This window comes from Neodiprion virginianus, chromosome 4 (assembly GCF_021901495.1).
Source record: "Neodiprion virginianus isolate iyNeoVirg1 chromosome 4, iyNeoVirg1.1, whole genome shotgun sequence".
Lineage (NCBI taxonomy): Eukaryota > Metazoa > Arthropoda > Insecta > Hymenoptera > Diprionidae > Neodiprion > Neodiprion virginianus.
In genome coordinates, this window is record NC_060880.1 from 12,323,365 (window position 1) to 12,342,902 (window position 19,538).

The 19,538-nt window shown below is 36.3% G+C and overlaps 1 protein-coding gene across 1 annotated transcript; it reads left to right on the plus strand.

Annotated features, from left to right (window-relative positions):
• Positions 1-17,710: 17,710 nt before the first annotated feature.
• On the plus strand, positions 17,711-18,457 carry LOC124302824 (secreted RxLR effector protein 161-like). The gene has a single exon (XM_046759389.1). The coding sequence runs from the start codon at positions 17,711-17,713 to the stop codon at positions 18,455-18,457; it is 747 nt and encodes a 248-aa protein (XP_046615345.1).
• Positions 18,458-19,538: the final 1,081 nt, after the last annotated feature.

Here is a 19,538-nt window from a genome sequence, read left to right on the forward strand (position 1 = left end):
TAGAACACAAGAGCAAAATCTTGAAATTTTGTAGGGGGGAGAATTGATGTTACAAACAATTGGTCTGAGAGGTACATTTTCCTTATAAATTTTAGGTAGAAAATATATTTTGGGAGGAAGAGAGTTGTAAGTTTTGAGGTTTTTAGCAGAATTGGAATCTATAAATTTTTTCTGTTCCCATAGGCTTATCATATCATTGACTTGTTTTTGTATTTTCATGGTGGGATCACGAGAGATAAGAGTATAAGTACTAGAGTCATTAAGAATATCTTGGCATTTTTGTTCAAACTCCATCTTATCCATGACGACTGTAATGTTGCCTTTGTCGGCATCGGTGACTACTAGGTGGTTATTTTGTTTTAAAAATTCTTTGGTTTGTTTTACTTTGGAAGTTATTTGAACGTGAGATTTGGTAGTAGTATTCAACGTCATTCTCTTATTTATTTATTTTAGTTTGCACCTTTCAAATTTAGCTAGAGGTTTTATTTTTGAGGGAGCCTATTACTTTTGTAATAATATCTTTTTTTTTTGTTATTTGTACCTCATTATAATCTAATTCTGCTGTAAAAAATTGCCCAATAGCTTTTTCGCCTCCATCTTTATATATTTTCATTAAGCTGTCACACGAAATATCATTTGCAGCTACTTTCTCGCACATATTCATGGAAATAATATTGAATAATTCAGTCAACAGTCGCAAGTTGCACTTAGTTTTATCTGACTTAGATATTTCCTGTAAATAAAAGTCACTGGTTTTGTAGGAAAAAAGTAAATTACTTTCTAAGTTTAACGTTTTGATCAATGTTTGTAATACCTACTGAGACGTCATAAGCAGCATTGTGAAACGACTGCTGATCATCACACGTTTGAAAGAAATCTTTACTTAAAGTTTCTAGTTTAAAATGACTGGGACCTTTTCTGTCAACGAATGTTTTTCTGAATAACGCCAAAGTATCTGTAAAGCCTGAAATCAAATCCAATATTTCAAGTACATTAGCATTTCCTAAAGCTTGTAAAAGCCGAGGAGCATTGAACGGGGCATTATGCGCAACTAACAAACATTTTTGTTTTCGGTCAAGTAAATCAAATTGAAATTTTTCAAAAGATTTCAATGCATAAAGAATTTTAACAGTCTCAACTTTTTCTTCGCGATGAAATAAATCCGTATGTTTATGACGAAGTTGAGTAACTGCACTTGCTGACGCAGAAATATTTTCCGTTGTATGTATATAAACATTGAAAGTTTGATCATCACACACAGCAGCAATTTGCAAAATATGAGCGTCTGCAGCAAATCCAGTAGTTTCGATATCAAAATAAACAATGTTTGCATCATCTTCCGATATATTATTATTATTGTTACAAAGGGTGAAATCACCCGTTCTGCCCCCTCCTTAATGATCTAGTAGTCATCATAGATAAAAGACGTTTATAAGCCTCTTATGTTTTTCAAAAGAATAAGGTTGCTGCGTCAACCAACATTATTGTAAAAACAGTTTTGTTTCAGACTTTAAACGAGAAACACATATTACGCAATTAAAGCATTTTCACAACATTTTATTCACGCTCTTGATTTTTGACTTGATAATTGAACTCGCGGATCCATATTTATTTTCCGTAACGTCAAAGAACGTTACATTATTATCAGAGCGTTTATCCGAGCTAATTTTCAATTCATTAATTCCGCAGTTACTTTGATAAGTAATCGACTCTTTCAGTAGTTTTTCTTAAAAGTTCTCTCTTTTTGTTTAATTCAATGCGCCTTAATTTTTTTTCCTTTGATTGGCTCAGTTTTGATCTTTTTTCTCGCTTCCAATAACCTCGATTAACAAACTCGATAGTACGAGATCCACTAGGAATATTTAGTTCCTGTTTTATATTTAAAATACTTTTTTCACCGTCATTTTTAACGCAAACTGCTTCTGCTACTCTAATATCACAAGCAGCACTTGTACTTAAACATTTATTTTTGGGTGCTTCATTTGCCACTATATTATTGAAGCTCTCATTGCCTTGGCTCGAAGCTGCGATAGACAATTTATGGGAGTTTAATGCATATTTTTTAAACAATTCCACCAATTCGTGATGCAAAGTTTCATCAGATGAGTGAAGGGTATGTTTTTTGTTTGCATCGCACAAAATACCGCAATTTTCATGTCTGTCGAAGATATGATCAGGTATTTGTTTTAAATGATCTGACAGATTCTGAGGTTTACCCCTATTTAGTGATACAGCGTACGTGAAACATTATTTTATATGAGGAATAACATCTTTCCTCTTCAATTCTTTGAATGTATCACGCATTTTGTACAGTTCACCAGCAAATTTTTTCGTGAGATGATTTTTATCGGCTAGTTTATGGAATATTTTACCCGGTTCGTACGCTCGTACAGCAGCGATCATAGAACTATCCTCATCTCCTATAATTACGCTCACTTGCAGCCCAACTTCTTTCAAAATACTGCTGTGATTGATAAGTTGAACTCCTGCACTGGATTCCATGGCCTTAGCACTACCGTAGAAATTCAATCGACAATCATGATCTTTTTTATATCCCAAATCACACTTCTTGCATTTTCTGTTTCTTTTGGCGTAATCTAAAATTTTTCCAGGCAAAAAACCAATCACTGTGCTATAGCCATTCAAGCCGTCGTAGCTACGCCCATTCCCACGTTTCGACCAGCCCATATCAAATGAAACTATAATAATAAATAATAAATAAATCAATAATTTCGCCTAAAGCTTGATCGAATGACGAATCGACAGTATTTGAAGATACATACGTTAATAATATCTAACTGAGGGAAAATATCTCGAACAATATCCACAGGCCTGTAAGAGGAAAAAAAACTTTGCGGACAAATTATACAGCATGTACAATTCAATATCGTAGAATTTTGCGAAATAATAATTATAAATAGCCTGATTATGTGTAACGGAATACAAAAGAAATAGAAATATAAAAATATTGAAAGAAAAAAGTTCGGTATATATTATTTACAATTCAATTCATTAATTGGTTGTTACATGTGTTTTCAATAAACTAATGATAATGCTTACCGTGTATTACACAACTTTTTAACATTGTTGATGACCAATTCTTTCTCTTCTGACGTAGCTCGTTTACAACTATCCCTGGCTTCGGCTTCTATTGCTTTTCCAATAATGCTCTCATACTTCTTATATAAATGAACATTTATACGAGGTAAATTCGCACATGCGAGAATTTTATTCAGACTAGTATTTCCGACGCCTGCATGTATCGCACCTGGAACATAACAAATAACATAACCTATAAAGCTTGGCGGGCTTCAGTGATTTCATACAATAAAACAATTAACTCCCGATATAATTGAGTACAGAATTAATGATTTCGTTTTAATAAGTTGTCTACACATTAATCTGAATAAACTTCAAGCACTTACCCAGAATCACAGCTGCGTTAATGTCAGACGCTTGGTTTTTTATCACTCCTGTATTTACTGAACTACATTCCGTAGAGTTATCACATTTCATTCGAAACTTTGAGTGAAGCCCTTCTGTTTGGAAATCACTTAATTTTTCCATATCTAAAAGACTTCAGCAGTTAGTACATTTCAGATTTTTAGCCAACTCTCTCAAAGAGAATATACTATGCTCATCAGAAATTTCGGATTGAATTAATTCATCACGTGTCGCGCGATTTTCCTTCTTCTTTGTGTCCGGCATACTTGCCAAGGCCCGATTTATTTTCTCATCAATTTTTCTGTTAACTAATTTTCCGTTTCTTAATCTCGGAGCCATTTTAGAGGTTGTTTAAAGAGAACTCTAACCAACGTAAACGATGTCTCTGTCACTCTTGAGAATGCACGGTTGCCATTTTTGAGACGTAGCGCAGTAGGATCATTTTCTTAGTTTTACGCATATCAGAAGGGACCAGGGAGCGCATTACTGCTCACCTATTTCCTATTGTACGCACGGTACTAGAGTGGGGGAAGGGGAAGGGGATCTTTCTGTAAGTTGAGCACGACTGCTGTTTGGGAACGTGCCTTAAACTTGGATTTGAATTTCCAGCGGTCAGTCCAATAGATGCAGTCATTATGTGCAGCCGAGTTTCATATGATATTATTCATTCTGACCTTGCAATTTTGAAATCATCACATAGTAGATGGCACAAAATTACAGAAATATGATATTGTTAGATTTATGAAATGAATACAACGAATAAGGAAAATCGGGACGTATTTTATTTTATTAATACGAATACGTCGGTTTCTAATAAAAAAGTTTCAAACAAATGAACAGATAGAAAAAGATTATAATAACAATAGTAAAAAAGACTATAATAACAATAGTATAAAAAAGATTATAATAACAATAGTAGTTGGCGGTGGGGTGAGATCCCGAAAACAAAACAAAAAGCATCTAGCAAACCCTTTGACAGCTGTCATCGGCTGTTTATGACAGTCTTTGACAAATATCTTTATAGGTATCTGTTTCTGACACACAAAAAATGAACATGCGAACGAAAATTATCAAGATGATTCCCGACGGGAATTGTCTTTTTCGCGCGTTGGCGTATTGTGTATACCGCACTCAAGATCGACACGCAGAGGTGAGACTAAAAATCGTTTCAAATATAGTGGATAATTGGTCTACATTTGCGGGTTTTATTACAGGTAATGAGTCAAACGGTGCTGTGATTAGGTCATCTGGTGATTACAAATCACATATGAATAAAAATGGAATATACGGGGGAGAAGCAGAATTAGCTGCAGCTGCGGACATTTTTAAGATATGTTTAATCGTGTATCGCGAAGAACAAATTCATCCACACCGGATCGGATCACAAAATGAAACACAATTCTCGCTACTCTTCACCGGTGACGGAGACAGTGGACACTTTGATGTCTTGCAGAACCAAAATAAAATTCAGATAGTGAGTAATAAGTATGAAAAGTAACAATCAAATAATAGTAAATCTAAATATATCACCAAACAGTCAAAAGGACAGCCAGGATTTACGATGACAATGGAGAAAGGAGGAGTTTCGAGCAGCAGACAAGGCGATGAAGATGGTGGATGGTTGGAAGTATCACAAAAGAAAGAGGAAAATAAAATTGTAAGTGCGAAGAACCAAATAAGCCATAGAATAATATCCATCAAATATTCGTATAACCAGGTAAGAGGACGAACAGGATCGATGTTGACCACAATAAAAAGAGGTGTTTTTCAGAATGAACAGCAACGCAAATATAGAGAAAAAAATAATATAAAGAAGGTGATTTTGGAGAATAACCGGCAGAGCGGTAGCAAAAATAATTCAGCAAGTCAAGGAGATAGATCGATATCAATAGAGAAGGAACACCAATTTTCAACCAACGAATGGAAGCTTAGATTGATGAAAAAAAGAAAAGTAAGCACAGAAGGAATTGAAGTGGACAGCAAGTGCAGACCTGTCATCAAATCAACATGAAGGAATTCGCCTGTTTACTAGACAATGCGTGAGGAAATAGTGAGGCGCGCAGCGCCGAGTGCCCGAGGCGCGTAGCGCCGAGATGGGGTTGACGCGCGAAGCACGCAGGGGCGAGGCCCCCCAGTCGTTTATTATAAATCATGAGTACGTGTAAATGAAAAAAAAGACACATTTGTTTTATTACCAAATAAATAAATAAATTAGGGGTGCATAATTGTATAAATAAAATTGTAAACATAAATTATTAAAAATCATTCATTCATTCATCCATTCACCCGCATGATTTAAAGTACCTTTTATGCATAAAATATTCACTGTAAAAAGAACATTTAAAAAAGTTGACATATCGTGAAGATTATAATTAATTGTGAGTCAGGGATTTCAATTTTATAATATTATTTGTTGAATGCAAATTTATATCATAATTCATCAATAAAACACTGTCAGAGAAATGTCTGACGACATTTTTCCACACCCTAAAACGTAGGGGTTGAATCTTTGCGGTTGTTCCTTTAGGGATAATTTTCAATGTAACGTCTCTATTCGAAAGCGTTGCCTCACCTACAGCTGCAGGGCAGTGGCCACTCCATGAATCTATCAACAGTACAGTTTTTGAACCAACGTTGGGGAAAAAAAACTTCTTGCAATCAAGTTTTAAAATGTTCTGTAAATATAATAATATAATACTACTGTACACACTACTTTTTCATTTCCATAAGTGAATAATCATGGAATTTATAACCCGTTCATACCTGAAGTAAGTTTACCGGACTTCAGTACTTCTATGTACACATTATCTGGTCTAAACAATGTCCGTTGCACAATTGGATCGAACATACCACTTGGTTCTTTTAAGACCAAAAAAGTGGGGAAAGAAGTATTCCTTGAAATGATATAGTTAGCTGAATTGTGTAACTGTGTGTACTAGAAGTAACTAACTGCACTAGACATTCCACCTTCTATTCTCCTTCGACTGCTCAAGTTCTTTCAGAATGCATCTCCAATCGGAAACCACTTTGATCTGAATTATACACATTCGATAAAACGTATATTATTATATTTTTTTTTTCACAACTTGTATAAATTGTTCAGCTTGTTCTCTCAAACTTTCGTCATTTTTAATTGTTTTTTGGTGCATAAATTGCAAATGTCTATTCTTTATGCTCTACTATTTTCATTTCTAAATTTTTTTACGGTTCTGCAAAGTACAGGGAACTTTCTTCCTCTATCTCAACGCCAGTGTATTCTTCCATTCCATCAACAATAAAGTTTCAAAGTGTTTTTTCCTCATTACTTATGGGCGTTTGAGCAATATACATTGCTTGAAATGTTGTCACAAGTAACTGTATGACGTTCAAAGGATTGATCTTCATCCTTTTTATGGAAAAGCAATGATGTACTTTCAAATTCTTAATGACATATAAGGCCAAACAACTTTTGCAAACACACCACTGCCAATTTAAGAATATAAATTGAAAGTTAGCAGTACACAGTATCTGCAGTTATTGAACCGGCCATCAGAACTTTTAGTGAGAATTTAAACAGTCGCAAGAGTGGCGGGGATAAGCTACTTTAATTTTTTGAGCTTCAATGTTTTTTACGCGCCAGTTAACCAGAAAAACTGATTTATTTTTATCGTATATCTAGCATGATACGTCGTAACAAACAGATAAAATTAGAACTTCGTCGAAATAAAATGTGATTGTTTTGGTGCTCCTGCGATACAAGAAGATTTTTATTTCTTTAATGGTATACAAGCCAGTCCATGTTAATTTTCCAATTTCTTTCAATCTTTTGGAAAAAAATAATGACAAAAATCCTCAATATTTACAGCATTAGCCAAGTTAAATTCCAAAATTTTAAGCTCAGAATCGATTCCAGTAACTTCACAAACTACTAAAATATCGAGCTCCAGAAGATATGACGGTCGTAGAAAAAACTCTGCCAGCAACGGTTCGGAAATTTGAGGGGGTGGTTTCTGTTATAAATGCAACCGAAATTTATTGAAACGAAGAAGCTTCTAAATTGTTTCTTAGAAAGAGCTTCGTAATGTTAAATAAGTCGAATTGAAGCAAAATTCGGAATTTTTCTGCACGTAAATAAGGGTAATTCACCTCCTAAGTGACGTTATTTCGAAAAATGTAAAAACACGTATTCTCTACTTTTTTCTGCTGTCTCAAATACAATCAATTTCACCGATATCCAAGAAATAGTTTTTTAGTTACAAAATATTTCTTACCATTGAAACAGAAGTGATTTTTTCGCTTTAGTTTTGCTTCAACTATCGAATATCGTCTGAGAAATTTTATTTTAATCGTCATTTAGTTCTGATTCGCTGTTACTCGACGCGACCTGGGTCAGGTGATGTCGAGGCTCAGAATAATTTATTTCAAAGGGCGCCAGTTAATTATCGAAATTAACAAAATGAAATAACGACTAGGCTCAGTCGGCTAATGAATAATAATAATAAATAACAGTCAGACTCTACTCACAGGGGGGGGGTTACATTTTGGGACCCAGAGGCGGTACAATATAAATTTCCAAGAGTACGGAAAGAAGAATTGGACAGAGCTTAGACCCTCTCTCTCTCTATAACTCTCAGATATTTGTCTTACGTGTAACGACGCTGGTTGTTGAAGATTATTCACGATAGCACTTGATATTGGTACAATAGCAAGAGAATTATTTATGATTAGACAGTGAACGATTTACTAGATATACAGAATACAAAATTGACGATAAGCGTGTGTAATACGTATAAAGGTTGACGCAAGAATCTACAATTTGACTATGACTAATCTTATGATAGTATTTGACTCTTACGTTGAGTTAAATGAGTAGGATTCTATCTTCCTGTTATACTTTCAAACCCTATAATTTTCGACTATTCAACTCCGTCGTAACCGAGCAAAATGTATTTTTCATTATTCGCCATAAGAATTATTCTCCAATTGGTTCCATTCAAATATCTTAATTCAAAGTATGCGAAACTCTGAAACTACCACTGGGGATGCCCAACTTTGAGGGTTGAATCTATCTCTTTAAACCATTTTTGTTCACCGATAAAAAGAAACACGTGTCGCTCAGATTTCGATGAAAAATAACATATCATTGAATAGACGAATTCGGGCGGGGATACCTCAGGCAGTTTTCTTGTAAGATGAAATACTAGAGCTTCACTTTTCGGGCCTTCTGTTCAGCGAACATGAATGGTAGAAGATGAAGAATTTCACAAAAGAACGTCCAGGAACATTTGCAGTCAGTATTTTTAATTTTTTTGAATATTTGGTCATCAGGTAAAATATCTGGGGCAAATGTGTTCGCAATTCGCCAGCTTGCTTTCTACCCTTTTGCCGCCCCATAAAATTGCCACCCGGGGCAAGTGCCCAGGCTTGCTCCCCTCTAGATCTGGCGCTGACATGAATGAGATCATACAGAGCGAGCGAAAGAGAGAGTATACGTCAGTGAGCGACGAGGTAACATACGATGCATGATACAGTGCATTCGGGCAACATGCCGCGCCAGACGCCGCGCCTTATGACTTTGCTACTGCGAGTTTTGTCCTTTGCTTTTTATTTAAATACCATTGCACAATGGCCGAAGATCTTCCGATACGCGCACATGATGTTTAAATGTTTATATCTCCGTAAGTAGACATGCTAAATACATAAAAAAAAAAAAAAATGGAAACTGAAACATAAAGCTGTAACACTCGAATAAGTCCGCCTAAAATTAAAACATAATGTGACTAATTCAGTGAATGTAAAGGCTTGACCTCCGTTGTTATGCCCATGAGTTCCGTCCTCACCATTTCCTGCTAGCTCTCACTCCCTCGGCGATAACCGAACCGGTGACACGTGTCATAACATAATATACATATATCTGAAAATGGACTGAGCTTTTTGAAAAACTAAGTTTTTGTTGGATGTTCAGTCGGATAACCAACTAAATGACACACAAGAAAATAAATTATATACATATATATACGACGAAAAGGCAGTAAGGGCAATCGGATAAATTAACGGACGAAACTGGACAAACACAAAGCTATCAATAAATCATACTCGAATCGCTAGTGATAAGTTTACATTATACATATCTCTCTATATTATAAAGATATCTCGTGAAAGTGATCTTGACCTCGTGGTTTGAATGCTATAGAAGGATCTTGGATATGTAGGTCTTGTATTAATAACAAATATTTGATGTCAACTCCCGGATTGGAGTCATCCTCAGGACGAATTTCTAATACATCTATCATAAAACAAAATTGTACAAGTATTTTGCTGATGATGGCAAGAATGTATGATAAAAAAATTAACCTGAGCGAATTTCAATTTAGTCTTATCCATAATACGTAGAGTGGCTTTACATTAAAAAAACAGAAAAAAGAGAAACGGGATGGACGTGCCCATTACGTGCTACAAAACAGAAATAGAACGGGTCTTAATGATATATAATGAAAGTACGGATATCGAATTAGGAAAACTAACCTTATATTGCATAATCAATTAATAAACTAAGTAAAAAAACGTCAATCCATGAAACAGTGCCTTATTATATTAGTTGTCACCTTTTCCTTATTTCCCATCGCTCCATTGAAGTGTTGTTAAATTAAAACGGTAAACCAGTCGAAATTCGAAGCACCCAAATAAATTAGCCAAAATCTTAAATTCATGGATTAAATTGGGTTTGACGTGACCAGCTTCATATGTTAAAGATGGTTTGTATTTACTTACCGCCATCAGTGGTTTCAAACTGCCTTCTGATTACATTTTGGTTTCTCTAGATGTTGTATCACTAGTAGTATATATGTCAGATATACAGAGTAAAATGAAGAGTTTAACACAATTTATTTAATTGTAAACCGCAGAGGCAGGGAACAACACAACTTTATTCAAATCGTTTGAAAATTATTTAAAAAGAAGTAACCAAGTTAAACAAGAACAACACAAATTCAACCAAAACAAGTTCCATCAACGTCATACAACCGGTGATCAAAATATAACAAAGAAACAATATGGTGATGCGACACGGCCATACTGATTAGCACGCGTCTCGAGTGCCAGTTTTTCATGCTTCTAATTCATTTCTGAAACGAAAAACATCGAAGAAACCTTCATTAAATCTCGTTCGGCTTTCCCGATCATACAAGCCTGGCATCCTTGCTCAGTCAAATCCCTTGTTATCTCTACATCATGTGTGCAACCATGTGCTTTGCTTTATTTGTTTCATGACTTCTCTCAAATTCCTTATCCAAGGCACCAATAGCTCTGCAGGCATGCCTTATGCATCCGTACACGTTCTAACTATTGCCTTCATCCACAATAGCTCTGCAGGCATGCGTCACGCATCCGTACATGTTCTAACTATTGTCTTCATCCAAAATAGCTCTGCAGGCATGCCTTACGCATCCGTACATGTTCTAACTATTGTTTTCATTCACAATAGCTCTGCAGGCATGCCTTACGCATCCGTACATGTTCTAACTATTGTGACTTGCCGAATCATTCTCAAGTTACATCAAGGCTTTGGGTTCAAGGATTCTGGGTGATCAAGTCCAGCGAGCCTTGAAAGCCAAAGTCGCACTCTCGAAATGAAACAGCGATAGCCAACAGAGTCTCATGTTCTCTTCGGATTTCTTTAAGTAAATCCGGCTAAACCAATTAACAGAGTCCCCTGCTCTCTTCGGATTTCTACTTCCAAATCCGGCTCAACCAGAATCATGTTTCTGCAAATTATCGCTACATTTGTTTTCAACAACCGATTGCATTAACCGACAAGGGTTCATGGTTCATCTCAGCAAAACATGTTTGCACTCATGACTTTGTGCACTACAACATTTTTTTTTTTTCTCTTTAAAACAAACAAGTCACTTCGGAACTTTGTTCTTACCTTCTTCACTTTCTGCGACACAGCTGTCCTGACTCGCGCCATATCCAGGAGCTGCGATCAGTTTATCGTGAGACACCTTAACGCTATTACGACCTCTAAATCCAGAAGAGCCCATTTTTTTTAACTAAATACATATCATTCGGAAGCTCCATGACAACTTCCAAAGGACCGCGATATTTTGCATCTAACTTTGTCTCAATTCTATCGTTGTTTCTAACCATAACAAAATCCCCAATTTTAAATGGTTTAACTGGCTTATTCTTTTTATCAAACCGTTCTTTGTCTTTTATGGCTTTTGCTGTAATGCTACTTGTAGCCTCTGACCTGAGCTGTGTTAAATTTACATTGTCAGTCTTTACACACCTATGCTTCACACGTCCTATATCTATTGAATTTATTTTTGTGTCAAACAAAATTTCAGCGGGACTTTTTCCTAACGTTTTCTGAACAGTTGAATTTATTGCAAGCTGTACTTTACCTAACTCGGACTGCCATTGTTTCCCCTGAGCTTTGCATACTGATAACATATTCCTGATGGTTGACATAACTCTTTCAACTTGACCGTTAGCTCTAGGCGTTCCTGAAGTTATGAAGTGAACCAGAATATTCTTTTCATCGCAATATTTCTTAAACCGTGCATTTGTAAATCCTGAACCTTGGTCACAAATGATTCGTCTCGGAGCTCCAAAAATAAACGAATGTTTTTCCAACTGATTGATTGTTGTTTCTGTATCCAAACAACTTATCAAATTTAGCGTTACAAATTTCGTAAATCCATCTATAATTACAAAAACATACTCTTTCTTGTCAGAAGGACCTGATAATTTTCCGGATATATCTATGTGGATCGTATACCACGGAATATCTTGTTCTTCTATAGGATGCAGCTGAGCTTGTGTCGGTCTTGACACTGATTTACAAGTTTGGCACAAAATACAATTTTCAACGAATCTCTTAACACGCTTTGACATTTGAGGAAACCAATACAGCTCGTACAACTTATCTAAAGTTTTTTCCCAGCCCAAATGGCAGATATTCTCATGTACGTGATGTATCAGTGACCACACCATCAGTCTCGGCACTACAGGTAACGTTATCTGTTTCGATTTTCTGTTTATCGTCCGCATCAAAATTTTGTCTCTAATTGAATATGTTTTTGCTCTCTCTGATCCTTCTATTACCTCACGGTTCAAAGTTTTTATTTCGTCATCTTTCTGCTGAGCTACCATCAACCAGTCATCAGCTAATTCAATTATTTTATTCAAATCTTTCTTAACTATTTTGAGTACACTTTTTTTTTGTAACTGGATTTCTTGACAAAAAGTCCGCATGCTTAATTCGTTCACCCGCGCGATATTCTATTTCGAATTCAAATGACTGCAAATATGCCCACCAGCGATAAACTCGTGGAGTAAGATCTTTTTTAAGGCTTGCGGCTTTAAGCGAATTACAGTCAGTCACAACTAAAAATTTACGTCCTACTAAATATTGTCTAAAATGTTTTATTGCGTTAACAACTGCAAGAGTCTCAAGTTCGTAAGAATGGTAACGAGTTTCAGCGTCTATGGTACGTTTGCTATAATAAGCGACGGGATGTTTTTCTTTTTCAACACATTGTAACAATACGGCACCATACCCGAGAGCACTAGCATCGGTATGTAGATCGATTGGAAGATTAGGGTCGAAAATACTCAGTAACGGTTCTGATGTTAAATAACTGACAAGCTTGGCCCTGGCGTCAGTGTGTTCGTCTGTCCATGTAATCGTTTTGGAACTACCTGCTGTAAGTTTGTATAAAGGAGCAGCCACTTGTGAAAATCTCGGTATAAATCTACGAAAATAGGGTCCTGGGTCCGTGTCCTAGGAATAGGTGATTGCACCAGGGCTTCGATTTTTCGAAGGTTGGGCCTCAACTCTCCATGTGACACAGTGTACCCCAGATAATCAATTTTTGTTTTCAAAAATTTACATTTTTTTAAATTGAATGAAAGTCCTTTCTCCGCAAGTTTTGTCATCACGACTGCCAACCTATCCAAAGCTTCCTGTGCAGTTCTACCGGGTATAAGAACATCATCCAAATAAACAATCGCAAAAGAATATCTCAATTCACCCAAAGCGTTATTGATTGCTCTCTGATATACGGCAGGTGCATTCATTAGCCCGAATGGCATTGTTAAATATTCAAACTATCCGTCCGGTGTAATAAAAGCAAGCTTTTCTATTGAATTTTCTTTTACAGGTATCTGATGAAAGCCTGCCGTCATATCTAATGACGAGAAATAGTACGCACCGCACAGTCGATCTAATTGATCTTGAATCAACGGTAGCGGATAACGATCTGCTACTGTATTGGCGTTTAACTCCCGAAAATCCACACACAATCTATCTGATCCATCCTTTTTCTTAACTAAGATAATTGGACTAGAAAACGGACTCCTGCTTTCTCGAACGATTCCTGCCTCAAGCATTTTATTTACCATATGTCTAACACTCTCACGCTCTAAAATTCCTAGCTTATAAGGTCTTCGCTGAACAATTTTATTTTCATCTTTCAGTCTAATCTCAAAGCTGCCAGATGTTACACGAATCCTAGGAGTATCAACACTCATATGTTCCGCGTGCAGTCTTAACAATTTCAAAAGTGATTCTCTCATCTCTTCCACATCGCAATCTACAGTATCAAAATTAATTTTGTGAATTTAACTATGGTTCCTGTTGGGATAAAATATAGTATCATACATTTAATAGTACTACACTTGATACTCATGCACATATATATATACATACACTATGTAACTTAACGCGCACACTTACTATACCTTATTAAACCTAGTCGTACGCTAACCTTGTGTGCTTTCACTTACCTGCTTACCTCTCTACCTAAACCTAGTAATTACCTTCAGGTTATGGGCTTGACACGAAGGTCAGTATGTTTTTAATCAGTTGCGGAAGGTACAGGTAAAAGTAATATTTAAAGTCAAAGAGGTTCAGTTAAAGTTTTTTGCTCCGGCATACAAAGCAAGCAAAAAGCTAACCTCAAAGTGACACGTGGCGTGGCGCACAACAGCAAAGAGGTAGCGTTTTTTTTTTACCGTTTCGGTATACCGAGGAGTGCTGTAGTACAGCGTAAAATAATACTGAACAGGCAGGAAAATCACACAAAACCAAAGTAAAGATGACAGATCAATTGTCAAGTGTGATCGGTATCGAAAAGTTGAAGAGCTCCGATGACTATCAAAACTGGTCTTTTGCCATGGAGTTGTATCTGAAAGACCAAGATCTTTGGGGCTGTGTGCTAGAAGATGAAAAATATACAAGAGACACCCTAAAAATGGATAGGGCTATGTCTAGGATAGTCAGATCAATAGATACAAAAGCATACACACATATAAATATGTTAAAAACTCCAAAAGCAGTGTGGGAAAAGTTGAAGAGTGTGTATGAAGGTGCAGGTATGACCAGGAAAATAGGTCTCCTGAGAGAATTGTTAAGCATTAAGTTAGATAACTGCTCAACAACAGAGGACTACACACATAAAATATTCTCTACAGCGCAAAGATTAGAGAAATTAGGCTTCAAAGTAGACAGCGAGTGGATCGGAGCACTCTGACTAGCAGGTCTACCAGAAAAATACGAACCCATGATTATGGGATTAGAAAGCTCAGGAGTAAAGCTAACAGGTGAAGTAGTAGAAGCCAAGATTTTACAAGATGTAAAGAAAACTAATAGTGCAAGCAAAGACACAGAGTCAGTATTCATCGCAAAATATAAGAAGCAATTCAATCCAAAGAATAAATTTAACAAGAACAAAAAGAAAGGAGTCAGATGCTTCAACTGTAACGTGTATGGTCATTACGCCAAAGAATGCAGGAATAAGAAAGAAGAAAAGAGCAATTTGGCTCAAGCAGAAGAAGAAGCGATAGCTTGGATAGCACATGATTCAAACATAAAGCACAATGATGATGACTGGTACTTAGACTCTGGAGCAACACAACACATGACTGCAAACAAAAACATTCTTCAAAATTACCAAGATATAAAACCAGTAAAAGTAAGAATGGCGAATGATGACTCGATAGAAGCTACAGGTAAAGGTACAGCAGAGATAACATTCACATTCAAAGGAGTTCAAAAGCGAGTAGTACTCCAGACTGTTTTATATGTCCCAGCGGTAAAATCAAATATAGTCTCAGTTCACATACTCACCACTGCTGGATTTTTGTCGTTGTTTGATGAAGACAAGTGTGATATCATCAACAAGAAAACAAAGAAAGTAATAGCTACAGCTATAAAAGTAAGATCCATGTGGAAGATCATAAGAAGTGACACTGAAAGTGCTAACATTGCAAGAGCAGAAAAGAAAACTCCAGTACACGTTGTAAAACTATGGCACAGAAGGCTGGCACATCTCAATAGGCAAGATATGGTAAAACTTAGCAAGCAAGCTACAGGCTATGAAGTAAACAGCACAGACGACTCACCATGTGAAAGCTGTTTAAAAGGCAAACACGCAAGATTACCATTTCCTAAGGAGAGTGAACGTGCAGGCGAGCTGTTGGACTTGATTCACTCAGATATGTGTGGACCCATGGAGGTAAATTCACTAGGTGGTGCGAGATACATGCTTACTTTTACAGATGATCATAGCAGGTTTACAAGTGTTTATTTACTCAAGGCCAAGTCAGATTATTTCAAGTTCTTACAAGAATACATTGAAAAAGTAAAAAATCAGTTAAACAGAAGAATCAAGAAATTAAGAACAGACAACGCCTTAGAGTACAAGGATGACAAAGTTCAAGCATATCTCAAAACAAAAGGCATCATCTGGGAATCATCATGTCCATACACACCTCAGCAAAACGGTATAGCGGAAAGGAAGAACAGAACCATCATTGAAAAAGGAAGAACAATTTTACACGAAGCAAATGCTCCAAAGTGGTTGTGGACTGAAGCATCGAACACAGCGAATTATTTGATCAATAGATCACCATCGAAGTCATTGGATGACAAAACACCATTCGAAGACTGGACTGGCAGAAAACCAGACTTGAGACACTTGAAAGTGCTTGGGTGTGTTGCAATGACTCTAGTTCCTAAAGAAAAAAGAAAGAAATGGGATGTAAAGTCAACAAAGAAAATGTTCGTTGGTTACGCTGAACACCAAAAGGGTTATAGGTTGATAGATCCAACTACTAAAAAGATGACTATTAGCAGAGAAGTTGTATTCGATGAAAATAAGATATATTTCAAAGGAGAGAATGAACAAACTGATCAAAGTGAAAAACAAGAAAACAAGGAGCAAGAAACAGTGTACTTACCTACAGATGAAGAGCACGAGAACAACACCAATGAGTCTGGAAGAGATAGAGAGGTACTGGAAGAAAACATGTCAATTGACGAATCTATTTCAAATTTAAATATAAATGATGATGGCAATGAGGGAGCAACAGTCTCAGAATTGCAAGCAACATCCAAGGCAAGGCCAGTGAGAGAGAAGAAGTTACCAGAGAAATTGAAGGACTACGTAGTTACAAGCACAAAAAGGAAGAAGAAAAATCAGTTTAGTGAAGAAAACATTGTAGAACCAAAAAGTTGGGAAGAAGCAATGGACTCAGAACTAAAAGAAGAATGGTACAAGTCAATGGAAAATGAAATGAAATGCTTTGAAGAAAATGAAGCTTTTTCTTTGGTCAACTTGCCACCTGGAAAAGAGATGAAAATGGAAAAATAACTAGACTCAGGCCAAAGCTAGTAGCAAAGGGATTCATGCAAAAGCTCAACGTTGATTACTTCAACACTTTTGCACCAATAGTTAGATACGTAACAATAAGATTTTTAATAGCGCTAGCTACAAAATATGATCTCACTATATATCATCTGGATGTAGAAACAGCTTTTCTAAGAAGCTTACTACAAGAAGAAATTTATGCTGTGCAGCCTGAACCATTCGTTAAAACAGGCGAAGAAGATAAAGTGTTAAAACTAAACAAGGCTATCTACGGTTTAAAACAAGGGTCAATGGCATGGCACGAAACACTCACAAATATATTAGTCAAGATGGGACTGAAGCAGAGTGAGGTGGATCCGTGTGTTTATCAATATAAAAATGAAGAAAAGAAGGAGTGGCTGATCGTAGCAATTTACGTGGATGACCAAATGGTCTTAGTTTCATCAGAAGAATTAAAGAACAATTTTGTAAATCAATTAACCAAGAATATGAAGAACAAGGATATGGGAAAATTGAAACATTTTTTGAACATCAAATTTGAATACTTAGAAGAAGAAAAAGGATACAAATTGACTCAAGAAAATTACATTCAGAATTTGATAATTAACTTTAATTTAGAAGGATGCGGTACAATGAAAACACCTTTAGAAACAAGTTTAAAGTTAGAACAAATTGAAAACAGTCCAGAAGTGCCAAATTTTCCATATTCTGAGGGAGTTGGTTCAGTTTTATATCTAGGACAAACATCAAGACCAGATATATGCTATGCATCAAGTTATTTAAGCTCGTTTAATAAAAATCCAAAACGCATACATGTAGAAAGCTTAAAACACTTACTAAGATATTTACACGCTACTAAGAAAGTAGGATTGGTAATTAAAAACGACAAGAGTGACTCAATAATTGGATACTGTGATGCAGATTGGGCAAATGATGTAAGAGACAGAAAGTCTATCACAGGATACATATTCTTTTATAACGGCTCAGCTATTTCTTGGTCAACGAGCAAACAGAAAACAGTGGCCACATCAACATGCCAAGCAGAGTACCAAGCCTTGTCAGCAGCGTGCAGCGAAGCTATTTGGATTAAGCAGTTGATTAATGAATTTGACCCTGAAGTAGCAGCCAAACCAGTTCAGATGAAGGTAGATAACAGAAGTGCTATCGATTTATCCATGACAGCATCATACAAAAAAAACGCAAAGCACATTGATGTAAAACATCATTTTATAAGAGAACAGGTCGAGGATAAAATTGTTGAGATCCAGCATGTAAATTCTGAAGACATGGTCGCTGATTACCTGACCAAGTCATTAGAATTACCTAAACATCAGTTCTGCGTCATCAATTCTGGGTTGGAAGGAGAAATTCTAGGATAATAAACAAGAAGAAATACAAAGAAGAAATAGTGACTTTAAAAGTGTTTATTATTACACATTAATTACTTGAAAGTTTATTTTTTGATTTTAGTTTACTTGAAAAGACGCTAAATACTTAAAATCAGACTGGTTAAACTTTGTTAATATTATTACTAATTCGTTATTGTTAAGTTTCATAAAAGTTCATTTTATTGTTACATATAAAAGTTAAAATGTTGATTAAGAATTGAACTTATATTTTAGAGGGAGTGTTGGGATAAAATATAGTATCATACATTTAATAGTACTACACTTGATACTCATGCACATATATATATACATACACTATGTAACTTAACGCGCACACTTACTATACCTTATTAAACCTAGTCGTACGCTAACCTTGTGTGCTTTCACTTACCTGCTTACCTATCTACCTAAACCTATTAATTACCTTCAGTTCCATCTAATGTGACTGAGATACCATTTGCTAACAATTCTTTACCCAGAATTATTTTTGTGGACAAACTTTCGTCCGGTACTACATATGAATCAATTTCAACATTGATGCTATTCAACTCTGCACACACTGAGATCATCTCACGGCAATCCACATACCCATTTCCTAAGCCCCTCAAACGCATACAAACGACTTGTCTTTTACCAGGCAACCTCTCCGCCAAACTCTCTGTTACAAGAGAACAGTCCGAACCAGAGTCAAAGATAAACGTCAACACCTTACCGTCAGCAAGCTTCAGAGTATTCTCAGTGGAGGTAGAATGACAAAGCCTCACTACCTTCTCGTTCTTCTTAGGGCAACTCGGGGCAATGTCTCCCTCTTCCTTACAGTTGTAGCAGGTTATCGGCTTCTTTGACCCCAAACCTCTACCGTCCAGTTCCTTGATGACCCGTGAGTAACTGCCACGCTGTGTCTGCAGAGCTGATCGACATTCGGCCTTCCGATGTCCTTTTCTTCCACAATTGTAGCACTCGATGTCAAAACGGTGCGACTTACCATCTCGCGGCGCCAAAGTCTTAGTATGTGGACCAGGGGCTCTGGAGGATGCACGCGGTTGATGAAAGTCGGTCGTTCGTCCATCAA